Source organism: Trichoplusia ni, chromosome 3, assembly GCF_003590095.1.
Source record: "Trichoplusia ni isolate ovarian cell line Hi5 chromosome 3, tn1, whole genome shotgun sequence".
NCBI lineage: Eukaryota > Metazoa > Arthropoda > Insecta > Lepidoptera > Noctuidae > Trichoplusia > Trichoplusia ni.
This window is the reverse complement of record NC_039480.1, coordinates 17,846,931-17,865,752: the sequence shown is the minus strand read 5'-3', so window position 1 is coordinate 17,865,752 and position 18,822 is coordinate 17,846,931. Positions and strand designations below refer to the sequence as shown.

The window sequence follows — 18,822 nt, the reverse complement described above, 5'->3', positions numbered from 1 at the left end:
CTGGTTTACTACTTTAGAAGTACTTCTAAGAGGTAAAAAGAACTATACAATTAGGTAACTCATTCTGCAGATGTATGTATGTAATGGTGTGTCACCTGTATGACATTCATCTCCAGAATACTAGCGGCCAGTTTGACAGCACTGCTCCGGCCACTACCACCCACGCCAACAAGGAGCAAGTTACCTACAAGCAAAATAATCCGCAATCATTGTCTACGACTGCATCATGAAACTGTTAGAAATTATTAGAGTCTTCAATCAATCCCTTAAGAATCACCTTGCCAACAAAAGCTGTGATTCGTATTTCGGATTCAATTCTCTTATGGCATTAAACTTAGTGTAATTAAGGTGATCTTTGAATATCGTGTACAGGATCTTCATAAATACTCCAGCTTTAGAGTGATCGTTTTTTAACTTTGGAAGCTGTATAAAATAATCGCACATTCCCCTCAAAATATGGATTGACAGCCTGCCAAACAACCTAACGCACAATGGGCTGACTTGGAGTCTACGTATACGGGAGCATCACCAGTAACCAGTTACCAGTAGTCCCCTCCAAACTAAGTTAGACTCACCGTTATCTTGTAAGAGCACCCTCGTACACCGTGAGATGTGGTCGAGCGCGTACCGGAACATGACCAGCGCCATCGGTGAGGAGGACACCACGTTGTACTCCTCCAAGTAATACTCCATCTTCGTTGTCATGTCCTCCAGATCCTGAACCTAATGGATAAAATGTATACAATTGATTTTTTTTTAGGGAAAATGGATGGTTTCGGAGCTCGGCCTGTAAGCAACAGTCGTACTAGACACCATAATAAGCAGTATTACCTGAAAGCTACCATGCTTATATCAAAAAAGAAACTAAGATCTAAAGTTACCCCGTATGGTCCCCTAGTTCTCTATACCGCATGATAAAGTCATTCCTTTTCCATTACCACTTTTTCAAGCCTTTTTTTTATTTTGTACCTACCTGATCATATATCTTAGGGTCAGCATCGGGCTCCATGTAATTCCCGAAGAAGATGTTGCAGGCGTGCTTGTTGCTGCACTTCTCACCCTCGGGGATGTAGCCCATCTCGTTGAGCACCTGGTCCATGTGCACGCGGAACTGGTTGTACACCGCCTTGTACACCACGTCGAATAACTTCAGGCTGAAGATATTAATCATGTTTAGCTTGTAAAGAGATTTCAGAGCTATTAATTTACCGACACAAAGAAGTTAATATCTATTAATTATTAAAATATTAAAGTACAAAATTGTAACTTGTATTTTTAGTTTAAAAATTAATGACATCAAACCAAAAAATGGACTTAAGATGAACCGTGCATTAAATTGTTGTTCTTAAAAGTATTCAATGATAGGATCACATTCAGGAAACTTACATGAACCCTAACTATTTGATGACGTACTGTCCATAATAATTACGTACTTACCGGTCAGCATCATCAGCTAATCTATCATAGAAGACCCTGTACGCCTCGTGTATCCACAGGATGACCAGTTTGTTGAGCTCCTTCATGTGAGAGGCCGGTACCAGGAGGACACCTTTAATCACTCTGCCGAAGTCGCGGAGGTTGAACAGATAGTGACACTTGCTCGGCGTCGGTAGGAACTGAAGAGTCACCGTTTTGTATACCTCCATCGTGGCTGCTACTACAGCCTAGGGATACATTATTGTGGTAAATCTTTGAAACTTTAGCTGTAATAACAGGCAGTTATCGGTAGAAATCATATTTTTGTTTGAATAAGACGTTTAGTTTTACTAAAACATAATTCTCAACGATTATTTTCTCACATTAGCTATTTACTATAAAAATAAATACAAGCGGTTGTCTTAATGGTAAAGGAAGAACGTACTTTGGCCATTCTTTGGATGGTCTCATTGAAACCTTTAGCGAAGTGCCAGTCCATGATAGTGACAAATATCTTGTTCAGCGTATTGTCTTCGAAGGAGTCCAGAGTGATGAGAAGCATATGTCGCGTCAGCCGGGAGGAAATGAGGTTGGACCCGCCACCGGGAGGCAACATGGCTGATACGAACAGCTGAAACAATGACAATAGTTCAATCCTTACGTATCATATACCGCGACAGGTGAATGGTTCTCTTTTACACTTAAACGGCTAGACTAGTTTTGTTGAATTTTGGGACTTTAAACCTAATTTCTAACGAATCACGAGTCTTAAATAACGGAATCAAATCAAAAATATACATTTATCACTTTGGAACTGAATTATTCTGAATTGACTTGTTATCCTTACTATGCAATGGTGTACTCTCAAGATATATCCTTGTCAGAAGACAAACAATTATAAAGATTGTAAAAACTAAATCATTCAGTGAAAATGAGCTTAGAACTCACCACATCGACGACCTCTTGCTTGACCATGTCTTTGAGGTCGTACCAGTGTCCATGGTCAATCCACTGCCGCAGCAGCTCGAGCGGGGGCTGCGCGCCATACTGCTCCTTCTGAGGCATGCTCAAGTCATCCACGAATAGTACACACTGGAACACAGACGCACACATCAGTTATAAAAAATAAAAAAGTGTGAGGGGCACCTGGAAAAAATATGGGTTTTAATAGAGGTAAACAGTAGGGAATATGCAAAAGATCAAAAATCGAAAAAGTCAAAATCGCAGTAAATTTGCATTTAATTTAAAATAAATAGAGAAATCCAAACCTTTTTGCCCATAGAAGGCCCAAATACACCTTTTCTTCTTCTGTCTACTTTCGACATGATAATATCTTGAGTCTGAAAAGCAAAGATCCAAATTAAGTTTCTTGATCGTGTAAAAACACTATCGGAAGTAAAAAAAATATTATGTTAACTTTTTAAAAGCAAAGGCTTCAAACCTGATTAGCAGTGGTCCTGGCAGAGAAGTTGATGGTGTTGGTGATGTATTTTTCCTTGGGGAGGGACAGCAGGAAGTTGATGATGAGCGAGGACTTGCCCGTGCCCGTGGGGCCCACCAGCAGGATCGGGATCTTCGACTTCACCATCTTGTTCACGAAGTAACGCAGGCAAGCGTTCTCGTTTGTTAAGATTATCAGGTCGTTCACCTGAAAAGTTGTCAAATTGGTTACACAGATTGTTTTAGACAATTCTTTTTGTGTAATTAAATCAAAAACCTTGTCTGAAAAAAAGCATTTCCTCTGTATTGGAAATTGTTAAGATCAATGTAAATATTAAATAATTAAAGAACGTTGTTTTTGTTGCCGTCAATATCCCATAGCTATAATTTGAGTTTTTCCTACTCTGACCTGAAACTGATATGAGATGCAGGAAAGGGCTTCTCCCTTTCCTGCATCTCATATCAGTTTTTTTATAACATAACTATCACTACACGACAGTAATTACATCAGCTCTCTAGATATACCACTAAACAATGCGAATAACCTTAGCATTAGCAGGTAAAGGCGCTTCCTTCTCCAGCTCCATCCATGATATCCAGGTTCCATTGTTCCTCTTGTCGTACACATAGTCGAAGACAGTGTCCTTGTCTTGGAAGAGCTGGTTCTTGGCCAGCTTGAAGGACTTGGGCTTCGGGTGGGCGGTGTTGTTGCCTTCGATGAGCTTCCGGAAGAACCCGTCGAAGGTCTTGCGACTTTCACCTGTACGGTATCAGTATTTGATTCAAGTTTTACAAAGTAACATATTTTGGAACTTTACTGCGTAGGTAAGTACTTACAAGGTGTATCGAATTGAAGATAAAACATGTGAAGAATATTTCTTTGTAATATTGTTTAGATTCGTAAGCAGACAAAGCTACTAAAATACGCTCCTTTCTATGGGAGAAGATGCTAGGAACGAGAGTAAAGAATGTGACATCTTTACATTTTTGGTTACATTTCCGAAACTAGTTACTTAATGTTTATTTAAAATAACTTATTTTATCTTACCGTTAATAGTAGCACAGAGTCCCCACAGCAGCGCGAACACGAAGGTGCATTGCAGCCACACCGTGCTGAACTGCGCCTCCGCGTCCAGCAGGCAGGTGAACAGGCGAGTGAATGACTGCCGACCAAAATAATGTTCTATGATGGCTACTACAGACAGAGTCTTAATTTTTGTATTTTATGACCGCTGTAAACTACTTTTTACGATGGTACGAGTACAACCTTCACTTTTATTAATATCAAGCACCCTAAACTCATATTACAGGGTTTACCATAATGTGACAGCTAAGAAATATATGTGAGAAAACCTAAATATCACCCATTTGGTAAAGAAACTAACATGAAACTGGTGTATCTCCCCGACAGTGACGAAGGCTGTGCACCGATGCTGCAGCACATCAAAGATGGGCGGCACCAGCCAGTCGATCAGCTCCTGGATCAGCTCGAACTGCTCCGGGATCAACTTCTTCGTCAAGTACTGATTGTAGGACTTCAGGAATGCGCGCCAACCTGACATAGTTCAATATTGGGATTATTTTATTACAGCGTTCAACTGAATTATCATTAAAAGCCAGCTGCGACAGTGGACCTATACCTAGCTGTTCTGGTTCCATGTAAATCATGCCGCAGCGCGACACGGTAGCGGGGGAAGCAAACTCCAAATCAGCTGGCTCGTAGATCAAATTCATTTTGTTCGTCATCTGCAAAAATAATAAGAAGTCGAAGTTGTCGGTTTTCTCAAAATGCCTAATAGAAAAGAAGGAATATTATCATGAACGACACAATCAAAAATTCTGCAAAGAAACATCATTCAGCAAGAAACTCGACCCAAACCCCTCCAATTAGCAATCTCTAGCTCCTTCAATCATTACCTCAAACTTATCATCGAGGATATTCAAAATTGCGACAGTTCCTGAATAAGTTAATTACTTGTATGATCTCGCCGCTCATGAGACACAGCTTCTTGTTGTCGTCGAGCACGGTGTTCATGTTCTCGATCCACACGGCGTCCACCGGCCCGTCGAACAGGATCCACTTGCGGTCGCGAGTTATCGACATCGCGTACTCCCGGAACGCTATGGCCAGGACGCCGTCAGACCTGGGCAAATACACGATTATGTTTAATAATTGGATACCAGATTTCTTTTATTTTCATGAGGGTTCAACCTATACTGCTAATTGGCAAATGACAATCTGGCTACAGTGTTATAACAACGAGTATAATTACAAAAATAATCTAAGTTGGACGCAGAAGTCTACGCCAAAGTGTTATTTACTCAAATAATGACCAAAGGTTTAATCTACTTTGAATTGGGACAGTTAAAGTAACAATGAAGTAGAAAGTTTTACCGATTTAAAACAACTTAAGGTAAGAGTACTCTTAACCTGTTCCTTCTCCCGTTCAAATGGGCATTTCAAGGCATTGACATAATTTTAGTTTATGATTTATTTTAGAAAAAATATTCACACATACCATTCATGTGATGCCGGATCGAAGCACCCATACAGCTGTCCCATGGTGATAGCTTTGGGGTTGATGATCCTGTAGATGGCGCCAAACTCCTTGTGCCTCGGCGGCGGCTTCTGCAGCTGTAGGGCTCGCAGGGACTCCGCTAGCGACTGGTAGGCCTGCGTCTTGCCACCCATCGGGGGACCCACTATCATGAACCCGTGACGGACCAGCATCATCTCGTAAATCTATAAATACTTCACTTGTGAATATATATCTCTCTAAGAGCATTAGACAAAATCCGAGTTAGAGTTCTCAGGGTTACTGTATAAACCCAAAAATATTACATCCCCATGGAGTTAATGAATGATATTAAATCCCCGTCTGAATCCATTAACTCCACATAATAAATGTATGTTTTGTTCATCGACGATTGCTTAATTTTGATATTAAGAATTAACTTAGCCTTAAACTGGCATCGTCTGTGATTTTTGAACCATTTCATTTACTAACACCGTATCTAGCGTGGTTACATACTGATTGGAAGCAACACTTTAAAAATGGAGTCCCCTTTTTACACCATACACACTAAATCGTAAAACTCGTCAGAACCCTCAAAATCGACATCTTTTTTTCGTACCTGTATAATCTTATCCAGGTACCACTCGGTGGGCTGCAGGTTCCTCTTCTCGAGTTCCTTCAGAATACACTTGAGCAGCTCGGCGCGGTCCGGCTGCGGGATCTCCACTCCCGGGAACAAGTCCGAGTATATACCAGAGAACAGTGGCACGTCCTGATGACAAGAGACATCATATATTCTATATTCAGAGTAACTTACACACTGACATCAGTCCATTACGTGTTTAATATAAAAGGCACGTATGGGTGCTAAGTTTCCGAATTATAAACCTTTAAAATTATAAAAAAGACCGATATTTTAGAGTCAGCCTTAATATTAAAACAACAGTCGAAGTCTCGTAATAATTCCATAGCATTTGATAGATCAAATATAAGACGGTGAAGCAAGCAAAAACAGTACTTAATCTAACGAAGTCATCAAAACAATATTCAGACAAATTCACATGAGAATATTTGAAAACGAACCTGCGACAAAAACTTGGGCATATTGACATCGATGATGGCCCTCAACACGAGCTGGGCCTCGTCCTTCTCCGGGTAGTTCTTCTTCAGGGCACCGGAAGCCAGCAGTACGGACTTGACGGCCCTCATGCCGTAATCGTAGTGATTCTGTGAAGACAGCTGCTCGGAACATAGCTTGTAGGCTTGCACAATCTTGCGAGCCAAGCTGTGGATAGGACATAGATTTATTTGTACATATTGAATGTAGTACAAGTTTCAAGTAAATTTAATTTTTTTGAGATTGATCAATCGGTCTCGCTGGAAGCATGGCTTATAATGTAAATAACTTATTTTGCAGAAGAAAAATAACCTTTTAATATCGTTACAAGGTTATTAAAAAATGGACCCAAAAAATTTAAACTGCTTTCAAGATTAAGGAGGCGGAAAAATGTAACGATTTCACAAATATTTATACACAGAAGTGACGTAACGCGGATTTCCATTCTCACTTAGATGTTCCATTCACTATCATAAAAACGATTTATGTTTGCGAGATCAAACTAAATGAAAAACACCGAAAAAAAAATTATGATCACACTACTCTGCCGTAATGACATAATATCAACGCAAGTAAACAATAGGCAGTACTCACGGTCCCGCGTTAACGAATCCGTTGGAATAAAGCGTGATCTCTCCAATCATGGCGTAGTCCGGTACCATCATGGCGACAGTTCTGAACAGCACCTTCAGGTTATCGGGCAGCTCAGTGCGGCCCGCGTAACTAGTGGAAGCAAAATAGCATTACATTAGGCAAGACGACAATCGTGTGATATCGTCTAGTTTGTCTAGTTTTTGTTAAAAGTATACCAAAACTGGCTGACGTTGCAGAAATTAGAAATTCGCTTTTATTATTTTATTATTATTATTTTATTATTTCCTTACCCAGGGTTCATGGTGATGAAGACGGAACAAGTGGGGTTGAGACTGATCTCGGTGCCTTCAAACACGAAGCGCTTCTCTCGGCGCAAGATGGCGAGCTGGATGGACAGGATCTGCTGCGCGACCACGGAGAGCACCTCCAGCTCTATGCGGTTGAACTCGTCGAAGCAAGCCCATGCTCCTGATTGAGCTAGACCCTGTAAAATGTCTTAGGTTAAGACGAGGCTGAGGCAGAGAGGAAACGTAAATTATTGTACAGGTTTAATCAGGATTACGTTTATTAAGGGTGCGGTGAACGAATACTTTTCCATACAAACGTAATACCAAAATCATTGTCGCTACGAACATATCACCGACTTAAAGTTATGTTATTCGGATACAGACGGTATTTATCTAGGTTCCTATTAAACTTTTAGTTTAAAACATTCACTATTTACGAAATGCGAGCGAATTGCATTTCGTATATTTTAACACCGCTAACAGCATGTTTTGAACTTAATATTTCTGTACTTAAAACATTAATATTCTTAATATCCTTTTAATAGGAACACAGATTATATAGTCTAGTTGCAATTTATCAAAAAAAAAGTGGACATATAATAAGTTTTCATTCATAATTTTTGGTATTACGGAACACAACCAAATTTATCACAAATCTGGAACCATATTATCGCTGTCGCATGTCTCACCAACGCCCGACACGCTATGTTTGTGTGCGTGTACGCACTGCTCGTGGCATGCGCTGGCGTTGGGTTCGACATTATAACTATTAGGTAGTTTACCGATGTAAAAGATTGTTTTGTTGTTTATAGTTAAATAAAGTATTCATTTTTGACGACGACGTAATAAGTGATAATTAAAATTAATAGTTAAATAAATTTAATAATTTGGACAAGGGGTAGAGCGAGGGCGAGCACATAGGTTTTGTTTACTTTTTGTCTGCTTTACTCTGGTATAACGCGCCTAGATTAATACCTACTCTGTCAATGTTAATTGGATTTCTCCTTTACTTTAAATTTGAGTGTTATAATGTATTTGTTGTAGCATTTGAATTTGAAATTATGGTTTCAAGTCTAAATAGCAAAAAAATATATTTGTCAAGGTTTTTTGACACTTTCATTCAATTTGACTACACGTATAGCCGAGCGGTTGAGGTTATCCCGCCTAAACAACTGGGCGCGACGTGTCGCGGGTTCGATCCCCGTGTAGGACAAGCGTTTGTGTGATTCACGAATGCTTGTTCTGAGGCTAAGTGTCTTTGTGCATGTGAATTGTATGTTTGTGAAAGCCCCGCAACACATGGATTAAATTCCTTTCCTTAGTGCGGGAGTAGCTTTTTATCAAAAAAGAAAGAAAAAAATCTGTAGCACTTTAAGAAGACGAAGAACTGATTTTAATGAAATTTGGCACAGTACCTACTACGTATTACGTACCTACAAGCAAAGTAAAACTTTAACAAGGTAGGAATTAAAAAAAACGTTATAATCCCTACTAATATTCCCTACTATACCTAATATTATAAATGCGAAAGTAACTCTGTCTGTCTGTCTGTTACGCTTTCACGTCTAAACCACCGAACTGATTTTAATGAAATTTGGTACAGAGATAGAGTTGACCTTGAGAAAGAACATAGGATAGTTTTATTCCGGACTTTTGAAGAGTTTTCTTTCTTGGAAACGCGATATAACCGACATCGACGCGGACGAAGCCGCGGGCGAAAAGCTAGTAATAAATATATTTTTTATTAACTAACTATTTACTTACGAAATATTACCTAACCTTAATGTATGTACTGTTTAATATAATATTTAAATAAACCGCCTCTAGCATACCTACTTTAAAATTTTAAACGGAACTTGGTAACAGTTGTCGCTCGCTGTAGGTGATTATCGCGTAGGTATAGGCGAGTTACGACGGAGTCGACGGAGGCCTCTAGCCGATACATGGATGTGGTGGGAGTGAAATATTTGGAAAAAGATTTAATGCAAAAATAGCATAGTGTGAAACAATAGGCACTCTTTCTTATTGCAAAAAAAAATGAAACTTGGGTTGGATTACTTACGTAATATTTGTTACCTATTAGGTACCAAAAAATAAGTTTCATAACGAAAACATACTCGGACTTGGACACAAGGTGTAAAAAATCAACCAAAAATAATAATAATAATAAATGCGGACAACATCACATACATTGTTCTGAACCCAAAGTAAGTTGCTAGAGCACTTGTGTTATGCAATTCAGATACAACGAAGGTACCACAAACACCCAGACCCGAAACAATGTATAAATAAGAATTTTTACATTGACCCGACCGGGGATCGAACCCGGGACATCAGAGCTAGCGACACCTTGACACCGGTGCGTACGCCACTCGATCACGGAGGTCGTCGAAGTTACTTATTTTGGGTACCCTGCCTAAACTGTTAAAGATAGAACCATAAAATGTTCTAAGTAATAGGCATGTTCACTCAGGTTACAAATCCATCTAATTCTTTTTTCACTTATTAAATACAGCATATAAAACCTAAAATAAAAATATAAGAACCTAATTATTATTCTATAATTAAATAAAAATAATTTAAAATGCTTTAATTTTTATCGGTGATCAGCCGACTGCGAACACCAATCAGAGCGCGGTGACGTCACTGGTCGAAAAACAAGCTGACATTTCTGTCATAATCAATACTTATGGTACGACCGGCAAACTGTTTATATCTGTAACAACCGGGTCTCATTCTTGTGCGGGATACTTCACCCATTGTAGTGTATTCTACATAGTTTTCCATGTCTTTCGGAAGCTGGAATTAGATATACATTAATCAATAGGTTATTTAGCTTAGCCAAGTAAACAAAATACAACTGGTAAACATTTGTAGCCATGTAACTAACCTAAAAAAATGATTTGTATGTAACACAATATTAATATTAGTTTTAACATTTTGAGTTTGCTAGAACTTACATAAGTGATCTTCACAAAAATAACTGGCACTTGTCGCTGACAATGATGCTGGGTGTCTTCTAGCAAGTGATAACCACTTTCTTCTTATTAGTGCATTTTTTGGAACGTATATGAAAAGTTTCTGTGGTGTTGTTATTGACGTACTCTTGCACATTGGCACTGCACATGTTTTGTAAAACGAGGTCATTATTACAGTTTGTATCAACAATATTTCAGTAAAAAACAGTGGACTGTCATAGAACGCGAGCTTTGTTTACCGACCTGTGACGTAGATATTTATCACGTGACAGTTTGGGAGCGTTTCGGCGGCAATTTTTGAAAAATATTTATTAATTGATTTTTTATTGAAGTTAGTGATATTTTTTTCTCAAAATTATTTTTTTCGTGTTTATTTAAGCTCTATTTATAAATTAAAAGCTATTTCTAAAATTAGTGAACATGCCTATTGTAGATCTTATAAATATCTACAAAAAAGTTCGCGACACACTATACCTATCTATGTCGAGTGAGGTACAATAACCATTTTTTTATTGGAAAGTCTTGATTTTTTTTGTTCTACATTTAAACGCGTTTATTTTACTCATGCTATTAATCCTTATCAAAATTAATTATTTCATCACTATGTACAGTTAATGTAGATAATATTTGATCTTTGAATAATTAAAATTGGACGTTTGGTTCTGAAGTTATAGCGAAATTAAAATATTACGATTTCTGCTGCACGGCCCGTTATGATATTGTTGTGGTTATAAACGAGAAGGCGCTTTATATTAGCAAAATATATGTATTTTTTATCCTATATAAGCTCATAAATGTTATCTATACTTCTATAGGTACTAATATATAAAGCTGAAGAGTTTGTTTGTTTGTTTGAACGCGCTAATCTCAGGAACTGCTTGTCCAAATTCAAAAGTATTTAGTTTATCATCACACTGCGACTAATAGGAGCGAAGATACAATGGAAAATGTGGAAAAAAAAATAGTGCGGTTATAAATTATAACTTATATCTTCTAACCACGCGGACGAAGTCGCGGGCGACAGCTAGTTTTGAATAAAGTGAATATGCGTGCGTTACGGTATGTTGGTATACCTATCTTTCTTTGGTGAGACATGCGAGAGCGCTAATATTTTTTGATAATCTGCAACTAGACTATATAATCTATGTTCCTATTAAAATGATATTAAGAATTAAATTACAAAAAAAATAAGTTGAAAACATGCTGTTAGCGGTGTTAAAATATACGAAATGCAATTCGCTGGCGTTTCGTAATAGTGAACGTTTTAAACTAAAAGTTTAACAGGAACCTAGATAAATTAAATAACGTCTTTTGGTATTATGTTTGTATTGAAAAGTTTTCGTTCATGTTTTATTTTATTAGATTTTTAGATTTAAGATACCTAATATCATTAAATCTTCTGATATAGCCATCGTACAATAATTTCCAAAAAAAGCATTACTGGTTTTTGTGTTCACCAACGGTTCCGAAAATTAAATAACAAAAATAAAGCATTTACTGAACAAAATTAGTACAATGCAGTGGTTATCAGTCATTATGAATGACTCGCTACAAACGTACTACACGCACGCACACAGCTACGCGCTGCGCCGCGAGAAGTCCGATAGAGATAGCAATGTTTCGTCGGATTTTTGGCTCGCGTCGAATTGCAGTTGCGCGCTGCTTACACCGGCCTCTTAAGAATAATCCGGAATTATCATTTAAACTCTTTAATTATATTTTTGTCCTATTTCTATGGTATAAAACCCACGCTTACATAAGTGTTTGAGTGACCAATTAAACGTGGCTTGGTTTTGAATCCCCGAAAAAACTTTGGCATCTCTAGATTTTAGTCAAAAAGCGTTACGTATGTACTTTTTGAAGAAAAAGTCACCAATAAACAAAACAAAATTAAGATTTCTCTCTAATCTTTACCTTGAAGAACTTGCCGAGCGCCTTATAATCCAAACCATCCGAACAGTTGAAGACGACGCACTTCTTGGCGACTGCCTTGGCCATGTCCTTAGTGGTCTCGGTCTTGCCGGTGCCCGCGGGGCCCTCCGGCGCGCCGCCCAGGTTCAATTTCAAAGCGCTCATTAGCGTCCTGAAATTAATAACGAGACTTAAATGACTGGTTGTTATTGTGATTAACTTAATTCTCTAACTTCTTTTTTTTTTTGTTGATGGAATCCCACTTAAATAATTCGATGTACAGACTCGGAGATTAAAAGCATGAAAATAATTTGATATGATTGGTATCTTAAAGACTAGTTGTTACGGTGCAAGTAGAGAACCTCCTCAATTGAATTTAAATCTCTATACCATCACCTGAACTATTTTGTGAAAACACTCAAGCCGCAAGGAAAACGTTCTGAGAGGCTAGTTGCATCGAAATATTACCATACTCTCAGATTGACGTTTGTAAAACGTTCAGATTATCATGCAAAGGTACAGTAATAAATTTATGTTTGCCTATTAGGTATATGCTTGACGAAATGAAGCACCGCTAATAAATCACAGAAAATTACGAAAAAACTGTTCCAAGGTTTAATTTTTAGTACCTGAAGCATCGATCAGTGAGCGGCGTGGCGACGAGCCTGCCGGTGTTCCCCAGGTACTCGAACCCGTACTCCACGTCCGTGGTGATCATGGAGCAGATCATCTTGTCGCCGCGCCAGTAGTACCGCAGCTGCGAGATCCAGTTGAAGTCCGTTATGTCTGTTATGTTTCGCGCCATCATGTCTTCCTGGATCGACCGGCCTAGTAGATGCAAATATAGTAGTATGTACAAAAGTAAAAAGGTCTGCAGAAGGATAGGAGTTGAAAGGATCTACTTAATTAGTCGCTTAGACACTAATTTTCCACGCAACTTCTACTTTTTTTTACACAGAGTAACAGTTGCAGAGCAATGGCACACACTATTTCGGCTTTTTCATAAAACTCTCATAAGATTTCTGAAACAAGTGAATTTTCTACGATTACTTATTTAGGAATCGGTACAAGGCTTCCTGGTAGTGTTTCGAAGAAAGAGAAGGGGGATCATTTATTACAGTCAAATGAGAAGAACATTTTTTACGAACTGAAAATGATAAACCACAACACATAAATTCCACATTACCATGCACGTCGAGCACGATAAGAGCTTCTACAGTGATGCGGTTTCCGGGCCGGAGGTCACCTTGCACGAGGTACACCAGACCGTTAATCTGATCCGTACTTCGCGCCACTTGCTCTGGAAGCGTGCGGTTTTCTATGGCTTCAATAGTCTGAAAGATAGTCGTAGCCATTTATGAGAAAATGGACATGATTTTTTTGATGGACTAAAATTGACGGAATTAACAGTTATAATAAGCGAATACATTTTATTATTATCGGTCTAGCCGTTTTATAGTAACAAACAAATTGCATTGTCATCGGACTCAAAGCTACCCTGAAAATTTATCTGGCAGCTTATCGGGAAGTGCCTCAAATTGAGTTGCAAGAATTCAACCGGAACGACAAACAAACATGAAAAGTGAGTGTATAAAAACGTGGGAAAATGATAATGTTCGCCATCACTAAAGTACCTCAAGAGTGAACTCGACGCAGGACCCGGACTGCACGATCTGTCCGGGCCAGATGAGCACCCAGTCCTCGCGGACGGCCACGGGGTACCCGTTGATGGCCTCGCTGGCGACGTCGCGGAGACTCACTATCATCTGGTGTTCCAGCTGCTGCAGCCAGCGCTCCACCATGCCCTGGAAAAAGAAATGATCGACTAGAATTCTTGTCATTATTTTTTTTTCAAAGTGATTATTTGATGTATAAATTGCGAAATTAAACATTTAGCCAATTTCATTAACGTTAATTTCATTGTTTTCTTCATACCTCAATGTTTGCTTGTTAGAATCGCGCTTTGAAAGAAATTGACCGCATGAAAATTCTAAAAGGTTTCTTTTGCCCTAGGGAAATCCACAACTAACGTTTCTCTAGACCAGATTGAGGAAAACTGGGCACACCGAGTAATAACATAATACCACTAGCAAATGTATGAAGGTTTTGCTCTAGGACGGGAAATCTAGTCTAGTAAATATGTCCGAATAACGGAGACCCGCTTAAAAATAATCCATGGCGATAGATTGCACATTGATTTCCAGTACATCTTATTTTTTTGTGCTTTATTCGAGTAGGAGGCGGCCATTATTTGTTAAGCTAAAGCAGCCAGCTTATTAGGCCTTGTTCCTTCAGTCACTTTTGTGATAACCTCTTACCTTAGCATCAGCAGGTTGTATAGTAGAGGACAGCTTGACGACCTCCCCCTCGGCGGACGCCATGCCACAGATCTCCTTCAGGTAGTTGAACTCCAGCGTGTAGATGCCCTCGAAGCACTTCTTGAGGTGAGGCTGCACGCGCATCGGGTCCTTCGTCTCTGATAAGATCTCTAGCAGCTCGTCGTTGGATAAGAAGAAGAATCTGAATTGGGAGGACATTCATTAAAAATATTATTTGACATTGCTAAAGGTTTTTAAATGCTATAATCAAGAACACACCTTTCTTGGTTACAGCATTTTTTTTAAATTTCGCAACGTTTCGACCTCTAGTACCATGTTTCCATTATTCGTCAGGTGAAAAGTAGGAGCAAAGAGAAACTTTAACATCCCATAACAAAGTGTCGCGCAAGCAAACCTTAACAGTGATTTGTATAATTGAGGGGTGTTGTTTAGTATGATGATGTTATTTTTGATGATGATGTATGATGTTGTTTTTTAGTAATGGGTCTCCCATTACTAAAAAACAACATGGAAGCCATAAAACATGTCAAATCAAGAAAGGGATATTTAAGTCTGACCTTGGGAAGAACAGTCTCTTCTTCTCCAAGTAATCATTCAATCCTCTCTGAATATCTTCTAGCAAGGAATTATTGTACTTCAGCGACTTCAAAAGGCCAGGATAGTCAGTAGCCTCTATCACCATAGGTTCCTTCTGCGTGGCGAACATGATTGTCTTCCACTCCTTATCTACATCCCTGAAGTTCCTGGCTTCAGTTGGCATTTGTCGCATTATATCTTCAGATGAGAAGATCGGTTCGAGGTACATCCAAGTGGCTTGACACTGGGGAAAATACATAATCATATCATATCATCCAGTCTATGTTTGGTATTACTGAAGTCCCGGGTAGAATTTATTCGTAGTCTTTTTTAAACACTCTGTTGTAACTACATACCGTCAACCACTGGTCAAGTATATCCTGCATGCTGATCAACTTCTCCTCCCAAGCGATCATGTCAGACTCGAAGGCTTTCACGTACGGAGAGCCGCGCATGGTCTGCGACTTCAAGATGTGGTCGTCCAGCAGTTGCTGGATATCGTCCAGACCAGTGAGGATGCCGACGCCAGTATCCCTAGGAGATAAGATACAAATTACTTGCAACATATAACATTAAAAAAAGATAATTTAATTAGAATGCTCAAATTTAGGCACTGTAATAACAGCATGATGAACGTAGCAAGCAAAAAAACATTAACACAAACCAGTGTTTTGCTTGCAGTGGCTGCCATTCATTAGAGGCAACATGAATACTTAGTTTTATCTGCTATCAATTCCCAGATAAGATCGTTACGATGTCTGTAAATGGAACCTCTCTCACCTATAAGGCACGACCTCGAAGGCGACACCGATCCATTCGTCCTTCATCTTGTTGAGCGCCTTCTCGAGCGCGTACTCCTTGGACGCGTACTGCTCGATCTCCTCCAGCTGCGAGGCGTACACGTGGACTCCTTGCTCCACCATGTCCGCCAGCGTGGTCTCCGGCTCATGGACTACCTCTGTGCCGATCAGCTCGCTGATCTTAGCCCAGTGGCGGTCGCGCATGCCCTGTACAAAATTATAAGTACGTTAAAACAACAAAAGAAAATAAGGTTATTATAAAAATAAAATCTTTTTGTTACGGAAAAACTGGATCTCTATATAATTTGTCTAATATGATATCTACTTTAGATAAGGTGAAAGTTGCTAATTTGTTATACAACTGTGGAAGTCACGTTAAGGTCAAGCTAGTAAAGAGACAGGTATTTATCGTTCTCAAAAGCGTCGTGTTTGTGGTTAAAACGAGTCTTCTTACGATAAAGGCAACTTTCGACTAAAACTAACTACTTCGTGAAGCATCAGTTCTCTCACCTTATTACAGATGGCGCACAGTACAGGCAGCAACACTTTGAACTTCTCCACTTTATTCCTGACCATGTCCGCGATGCGCTTGGCGCCGGGGTACTCATACAGCTGCTTTCCTAACTTGTACAGCAGCTTCCACCACGCTTCCACGTCCTCGGCAATCTTCTCTGCGTCCAGACCCAGGAAAGGACCGTGGTACCTAGAAATCAAACAATTGAATGGTAAATATGAAGTTTGGGCGACGAAGCACGACGAAACGCTTCCATTTATCTTCTAAAAAGTAATTTATAAACTCGATCTCCGAAAACCACCTTTATCAGACACTTTTTTTCTGTGTATTTTGTAGTTCTTTTTGATGTACATATTATGTTAATACATCAAAATGAGCTATAGAATATAAGATAATACGTACCATTTCTCATAACCATCGTAGAAGTCGTGCGAGGTGTGCCAGAGCTTGTGGAAGGGCTCGATGCCGGCCAGCATGGTCTGCAGGCTGAAGTACACGGACGGCTCCTGGTCCAGCAGCGTCTCCTCGTTGATGATGCCATCGGCTTCGCGTTTGTCTTCCTGTTAAGGTCCATATAAAAACTATATGCAACCATTATTATAATCCATAGCACGAGTCATTTTATTTGTTGGGTCTCTCCTCTTATGTGCTAATCTCATCTAGATAGCATATTGTTAGTACTTACTAAAATAAATTAGAATCGCTATTGGTATAAGTGATCAATAAAAGTGTATTCGTAAAACTGTTTTAGTTAACTAGTTTTTATCAACAATAAAATTTTATATTGTCATTATCAGAATTGTTAATTTTTGTTTTAGTGGGCATTATTAATATATGGTCTTTCTCTCAAGTTTATGAGTCCACAGCGTGTCCTTGACAACACACCTTGTTCTCTGCGTCCGTTATTTTTTTTTCTTTCTTTTTTTGCACTTACCATCAAATTCCGGAATATCGTATCGACTCTATCCACGACATCCTTTAGGAGGTCCAGGTTCAGTAGCGGCGGGTCGAACCTGCGGAACACCTCCAAGTCTTTCTCGTGCTTCTTCAGCTTGTCCTCGAAGATAGTCTTCCTGCTCCTCAACTTGTCCTCAGCCATTGTCTTCTTGGTGTTCAAGGTCTTGAGAGTCAGGTCTATTGTCTCCTCCATGTCTAGAGGCCAGAGGAACACTCGGGTGTTCAGATTGACATCTTCAACTGAAAAAAAAGATGACACCAATATAGTAATAGATTAATTTCCTTGGTACTTAATTATATTGGCATCTTAACAAAGTCGGAGGCTTTTCTTTAATATTCAAGCTGACTAAATGCTCCTATTTCTAAAAGCATTTAACACAAATCTCACGATCAACCATTTTTATTTAACATATTTTGTTTCCCACTTTTAGGCCTCCCCATTCGACTCTAGACTTTTCGGTCCTGTGTGAGCCACCTCACACAAATCCTTTAGAAGAGATCGACAACAACCTCTGGCTCTAGGGAACCGACACCAAACATCACTACAATACCATACAAATTAACGGCGTACAGTGTAAGTGCGCATGCTGCATGAGGAACAGCACATGCTCGGCGGTAGTGCGCGCCTTCTCCTTGAGGTCGAACATGGCGGCGTCGCGACAGTCCATGATGTAGTTGATGAGCTCCACCAGCTGAGCCGTCGTCTCCGGGCTCTCGGACGCGCGCGCCGCCATCTCCTCGTAGATGTTGCAGATGCTGAGGGAGTAATAGTGGTTTGAAGATTACGATATTACGATAGGTTAATATACTAGTAAATGCAAAAATTTTGATAAATTGTAGTAGAATTCAGTTCGAACCGGTGATTATCTTTTTAATTGAAATCATGACTGACACGAAATAAAAGGTAAATTAATATGACATCAAGACTCTTCTACCATAACAGTAATTCTTTAGACTCGTAAAACCTGTAAAAACATGTTGTACTGGTCGTTTCTGACTTTAAAACGCCAGCAACACTGTGCACAGTGCTTAGCGGTCAGGGTACAGAATAATAAACAAGAAGCACAGAACGTATGAAAGTTTTCATATTCAAGGCAAGATAAAACCTGCCACATTCACTCTAAAACCTTTAAAGTTCTAAAATACATTCCTTACCCCCTGTTCCATTTCCTGTTGACAGCGATGAAATGGTCGACGATGTATTGTCGCAGACTGTTGACGATGTCCCAGAGCGTGTCGTTGATGGGCCCGCAGTCCAGCATGATCATGTTGAGCGGGATGTTCCGCCGGAGGAACAGGATCTCGTCGCGGAGCTTCTCGTACATGTAGATACGAGCTGAGAAGTCCTGCAAAGGGGTCATATTTTTTTTATGGTAT

At 39.4% G+C, this 18,822-nt stretch overlaps 1 protein-coding gene across 1 annotated transcript in view; it reads right to left on the bottom strand.

Annotated features, from left to right (window-relative positions):
- LOC113492224 (dynein heavy chain 3, axonemal) overlaps positions 1-18,822 on the bottom strand; it is a 42,385-nt gene that overhangs the window by 18,218 nt on the left and 5,345 nt on the right. Inside the window, exons 13-43 of the mRNA XM_026869599.1 lie at positions 18,601-18,791; positions 18,017-18,201; positions 17,423-17,685; positions 16,891-17,048; positions 16,485-16,677; positions 15,955-16,181; positions 15,531-15,708; positions 15,156-15,418; positions 14,578-14,779; positions 13,894-14,064; positions 13,446-13,593; positions 12,889-13,087; positions 12,263-12,431; positions 7,374-7,567; positions 7,084-7,212; positions 6,456-6,657; positions 5,992-6,144; positions 5,376-5,599; positions 4,832-5,000; positions 4,497-4,602; positions 4,242-4,411; positions 3,905-4,019; positions 3,402-3,616; positions 2,858-3,064; positions 2,685-2,756; positions 2,365-2,508; positions 1,862-2,047; positions 1,438-1,664; positions 974-1,154; positions 576-723; positions 96-184 (exon numbers count right to left, since the gene is read on the bottom strand). Coding sequence (XP_026725400.1) covers positions 96-184; positions 576-723; positions 974-1,154; positions 1,438-1,664; positions 1,862-2,047; positions 2,365-2,508; positions 2,685-2,756; positions 2,858-3,064; positions 3,402-3,616; positions 3,905-4,019; positions 4,242-4,411; positions 4,497-4,602; positions 4,832-5,000; positions 5,376-5,599; positions 5,992-6,144; positions 6,456-6,657; positions 7,084-7,212; positions 7,374-7,567; positions 12,263-12,431; positions 12,889-13,087; positions 13,446-13,593; positions 13,894-14,064; positions 14,578-14,779; positions 15,156-15,418; positions 15,531-15,708; positions 15,955-16,181; positions 16,485-16,677; positions 16,891-17,048; positions 17,423-17,685; positions 18,017-18,201; positions 18,601-18,791 — 5,478 coding nt within the window. The remainder of the gene's footprint in view (positions 1-95; positions 185-575; positions 724-973; positions 1,155-1,437; positions 1,665-1,861; positions 2,048-2,364; positions 2,509-2,684; positions 2,757-2,857; positions 3,065-3,401; positions 3,617-3,904; positions 4,020-4,241; positions 4,412-4,496; positions 4,603-4,831; positions 5,001-5,375; positions 5,600-5,991; positions 6,145-6,455; positions 6,658-7,083; positions 7,213-7,373; positions 7,568-12,262; positions 12,432-12,888; positions 13,088-13,445; positions 13,594-13,893; positions 14,065-14,577; positions 14,780-15,155; positions 15,419-15,530; positions 15,709-15,954; positions 16,182-16,484; positions 16,678-16,890; positions 17,049-17,422; positions 17,686-18,016; positions 18,202-18,600; positions 18,792-18,822) is intronic.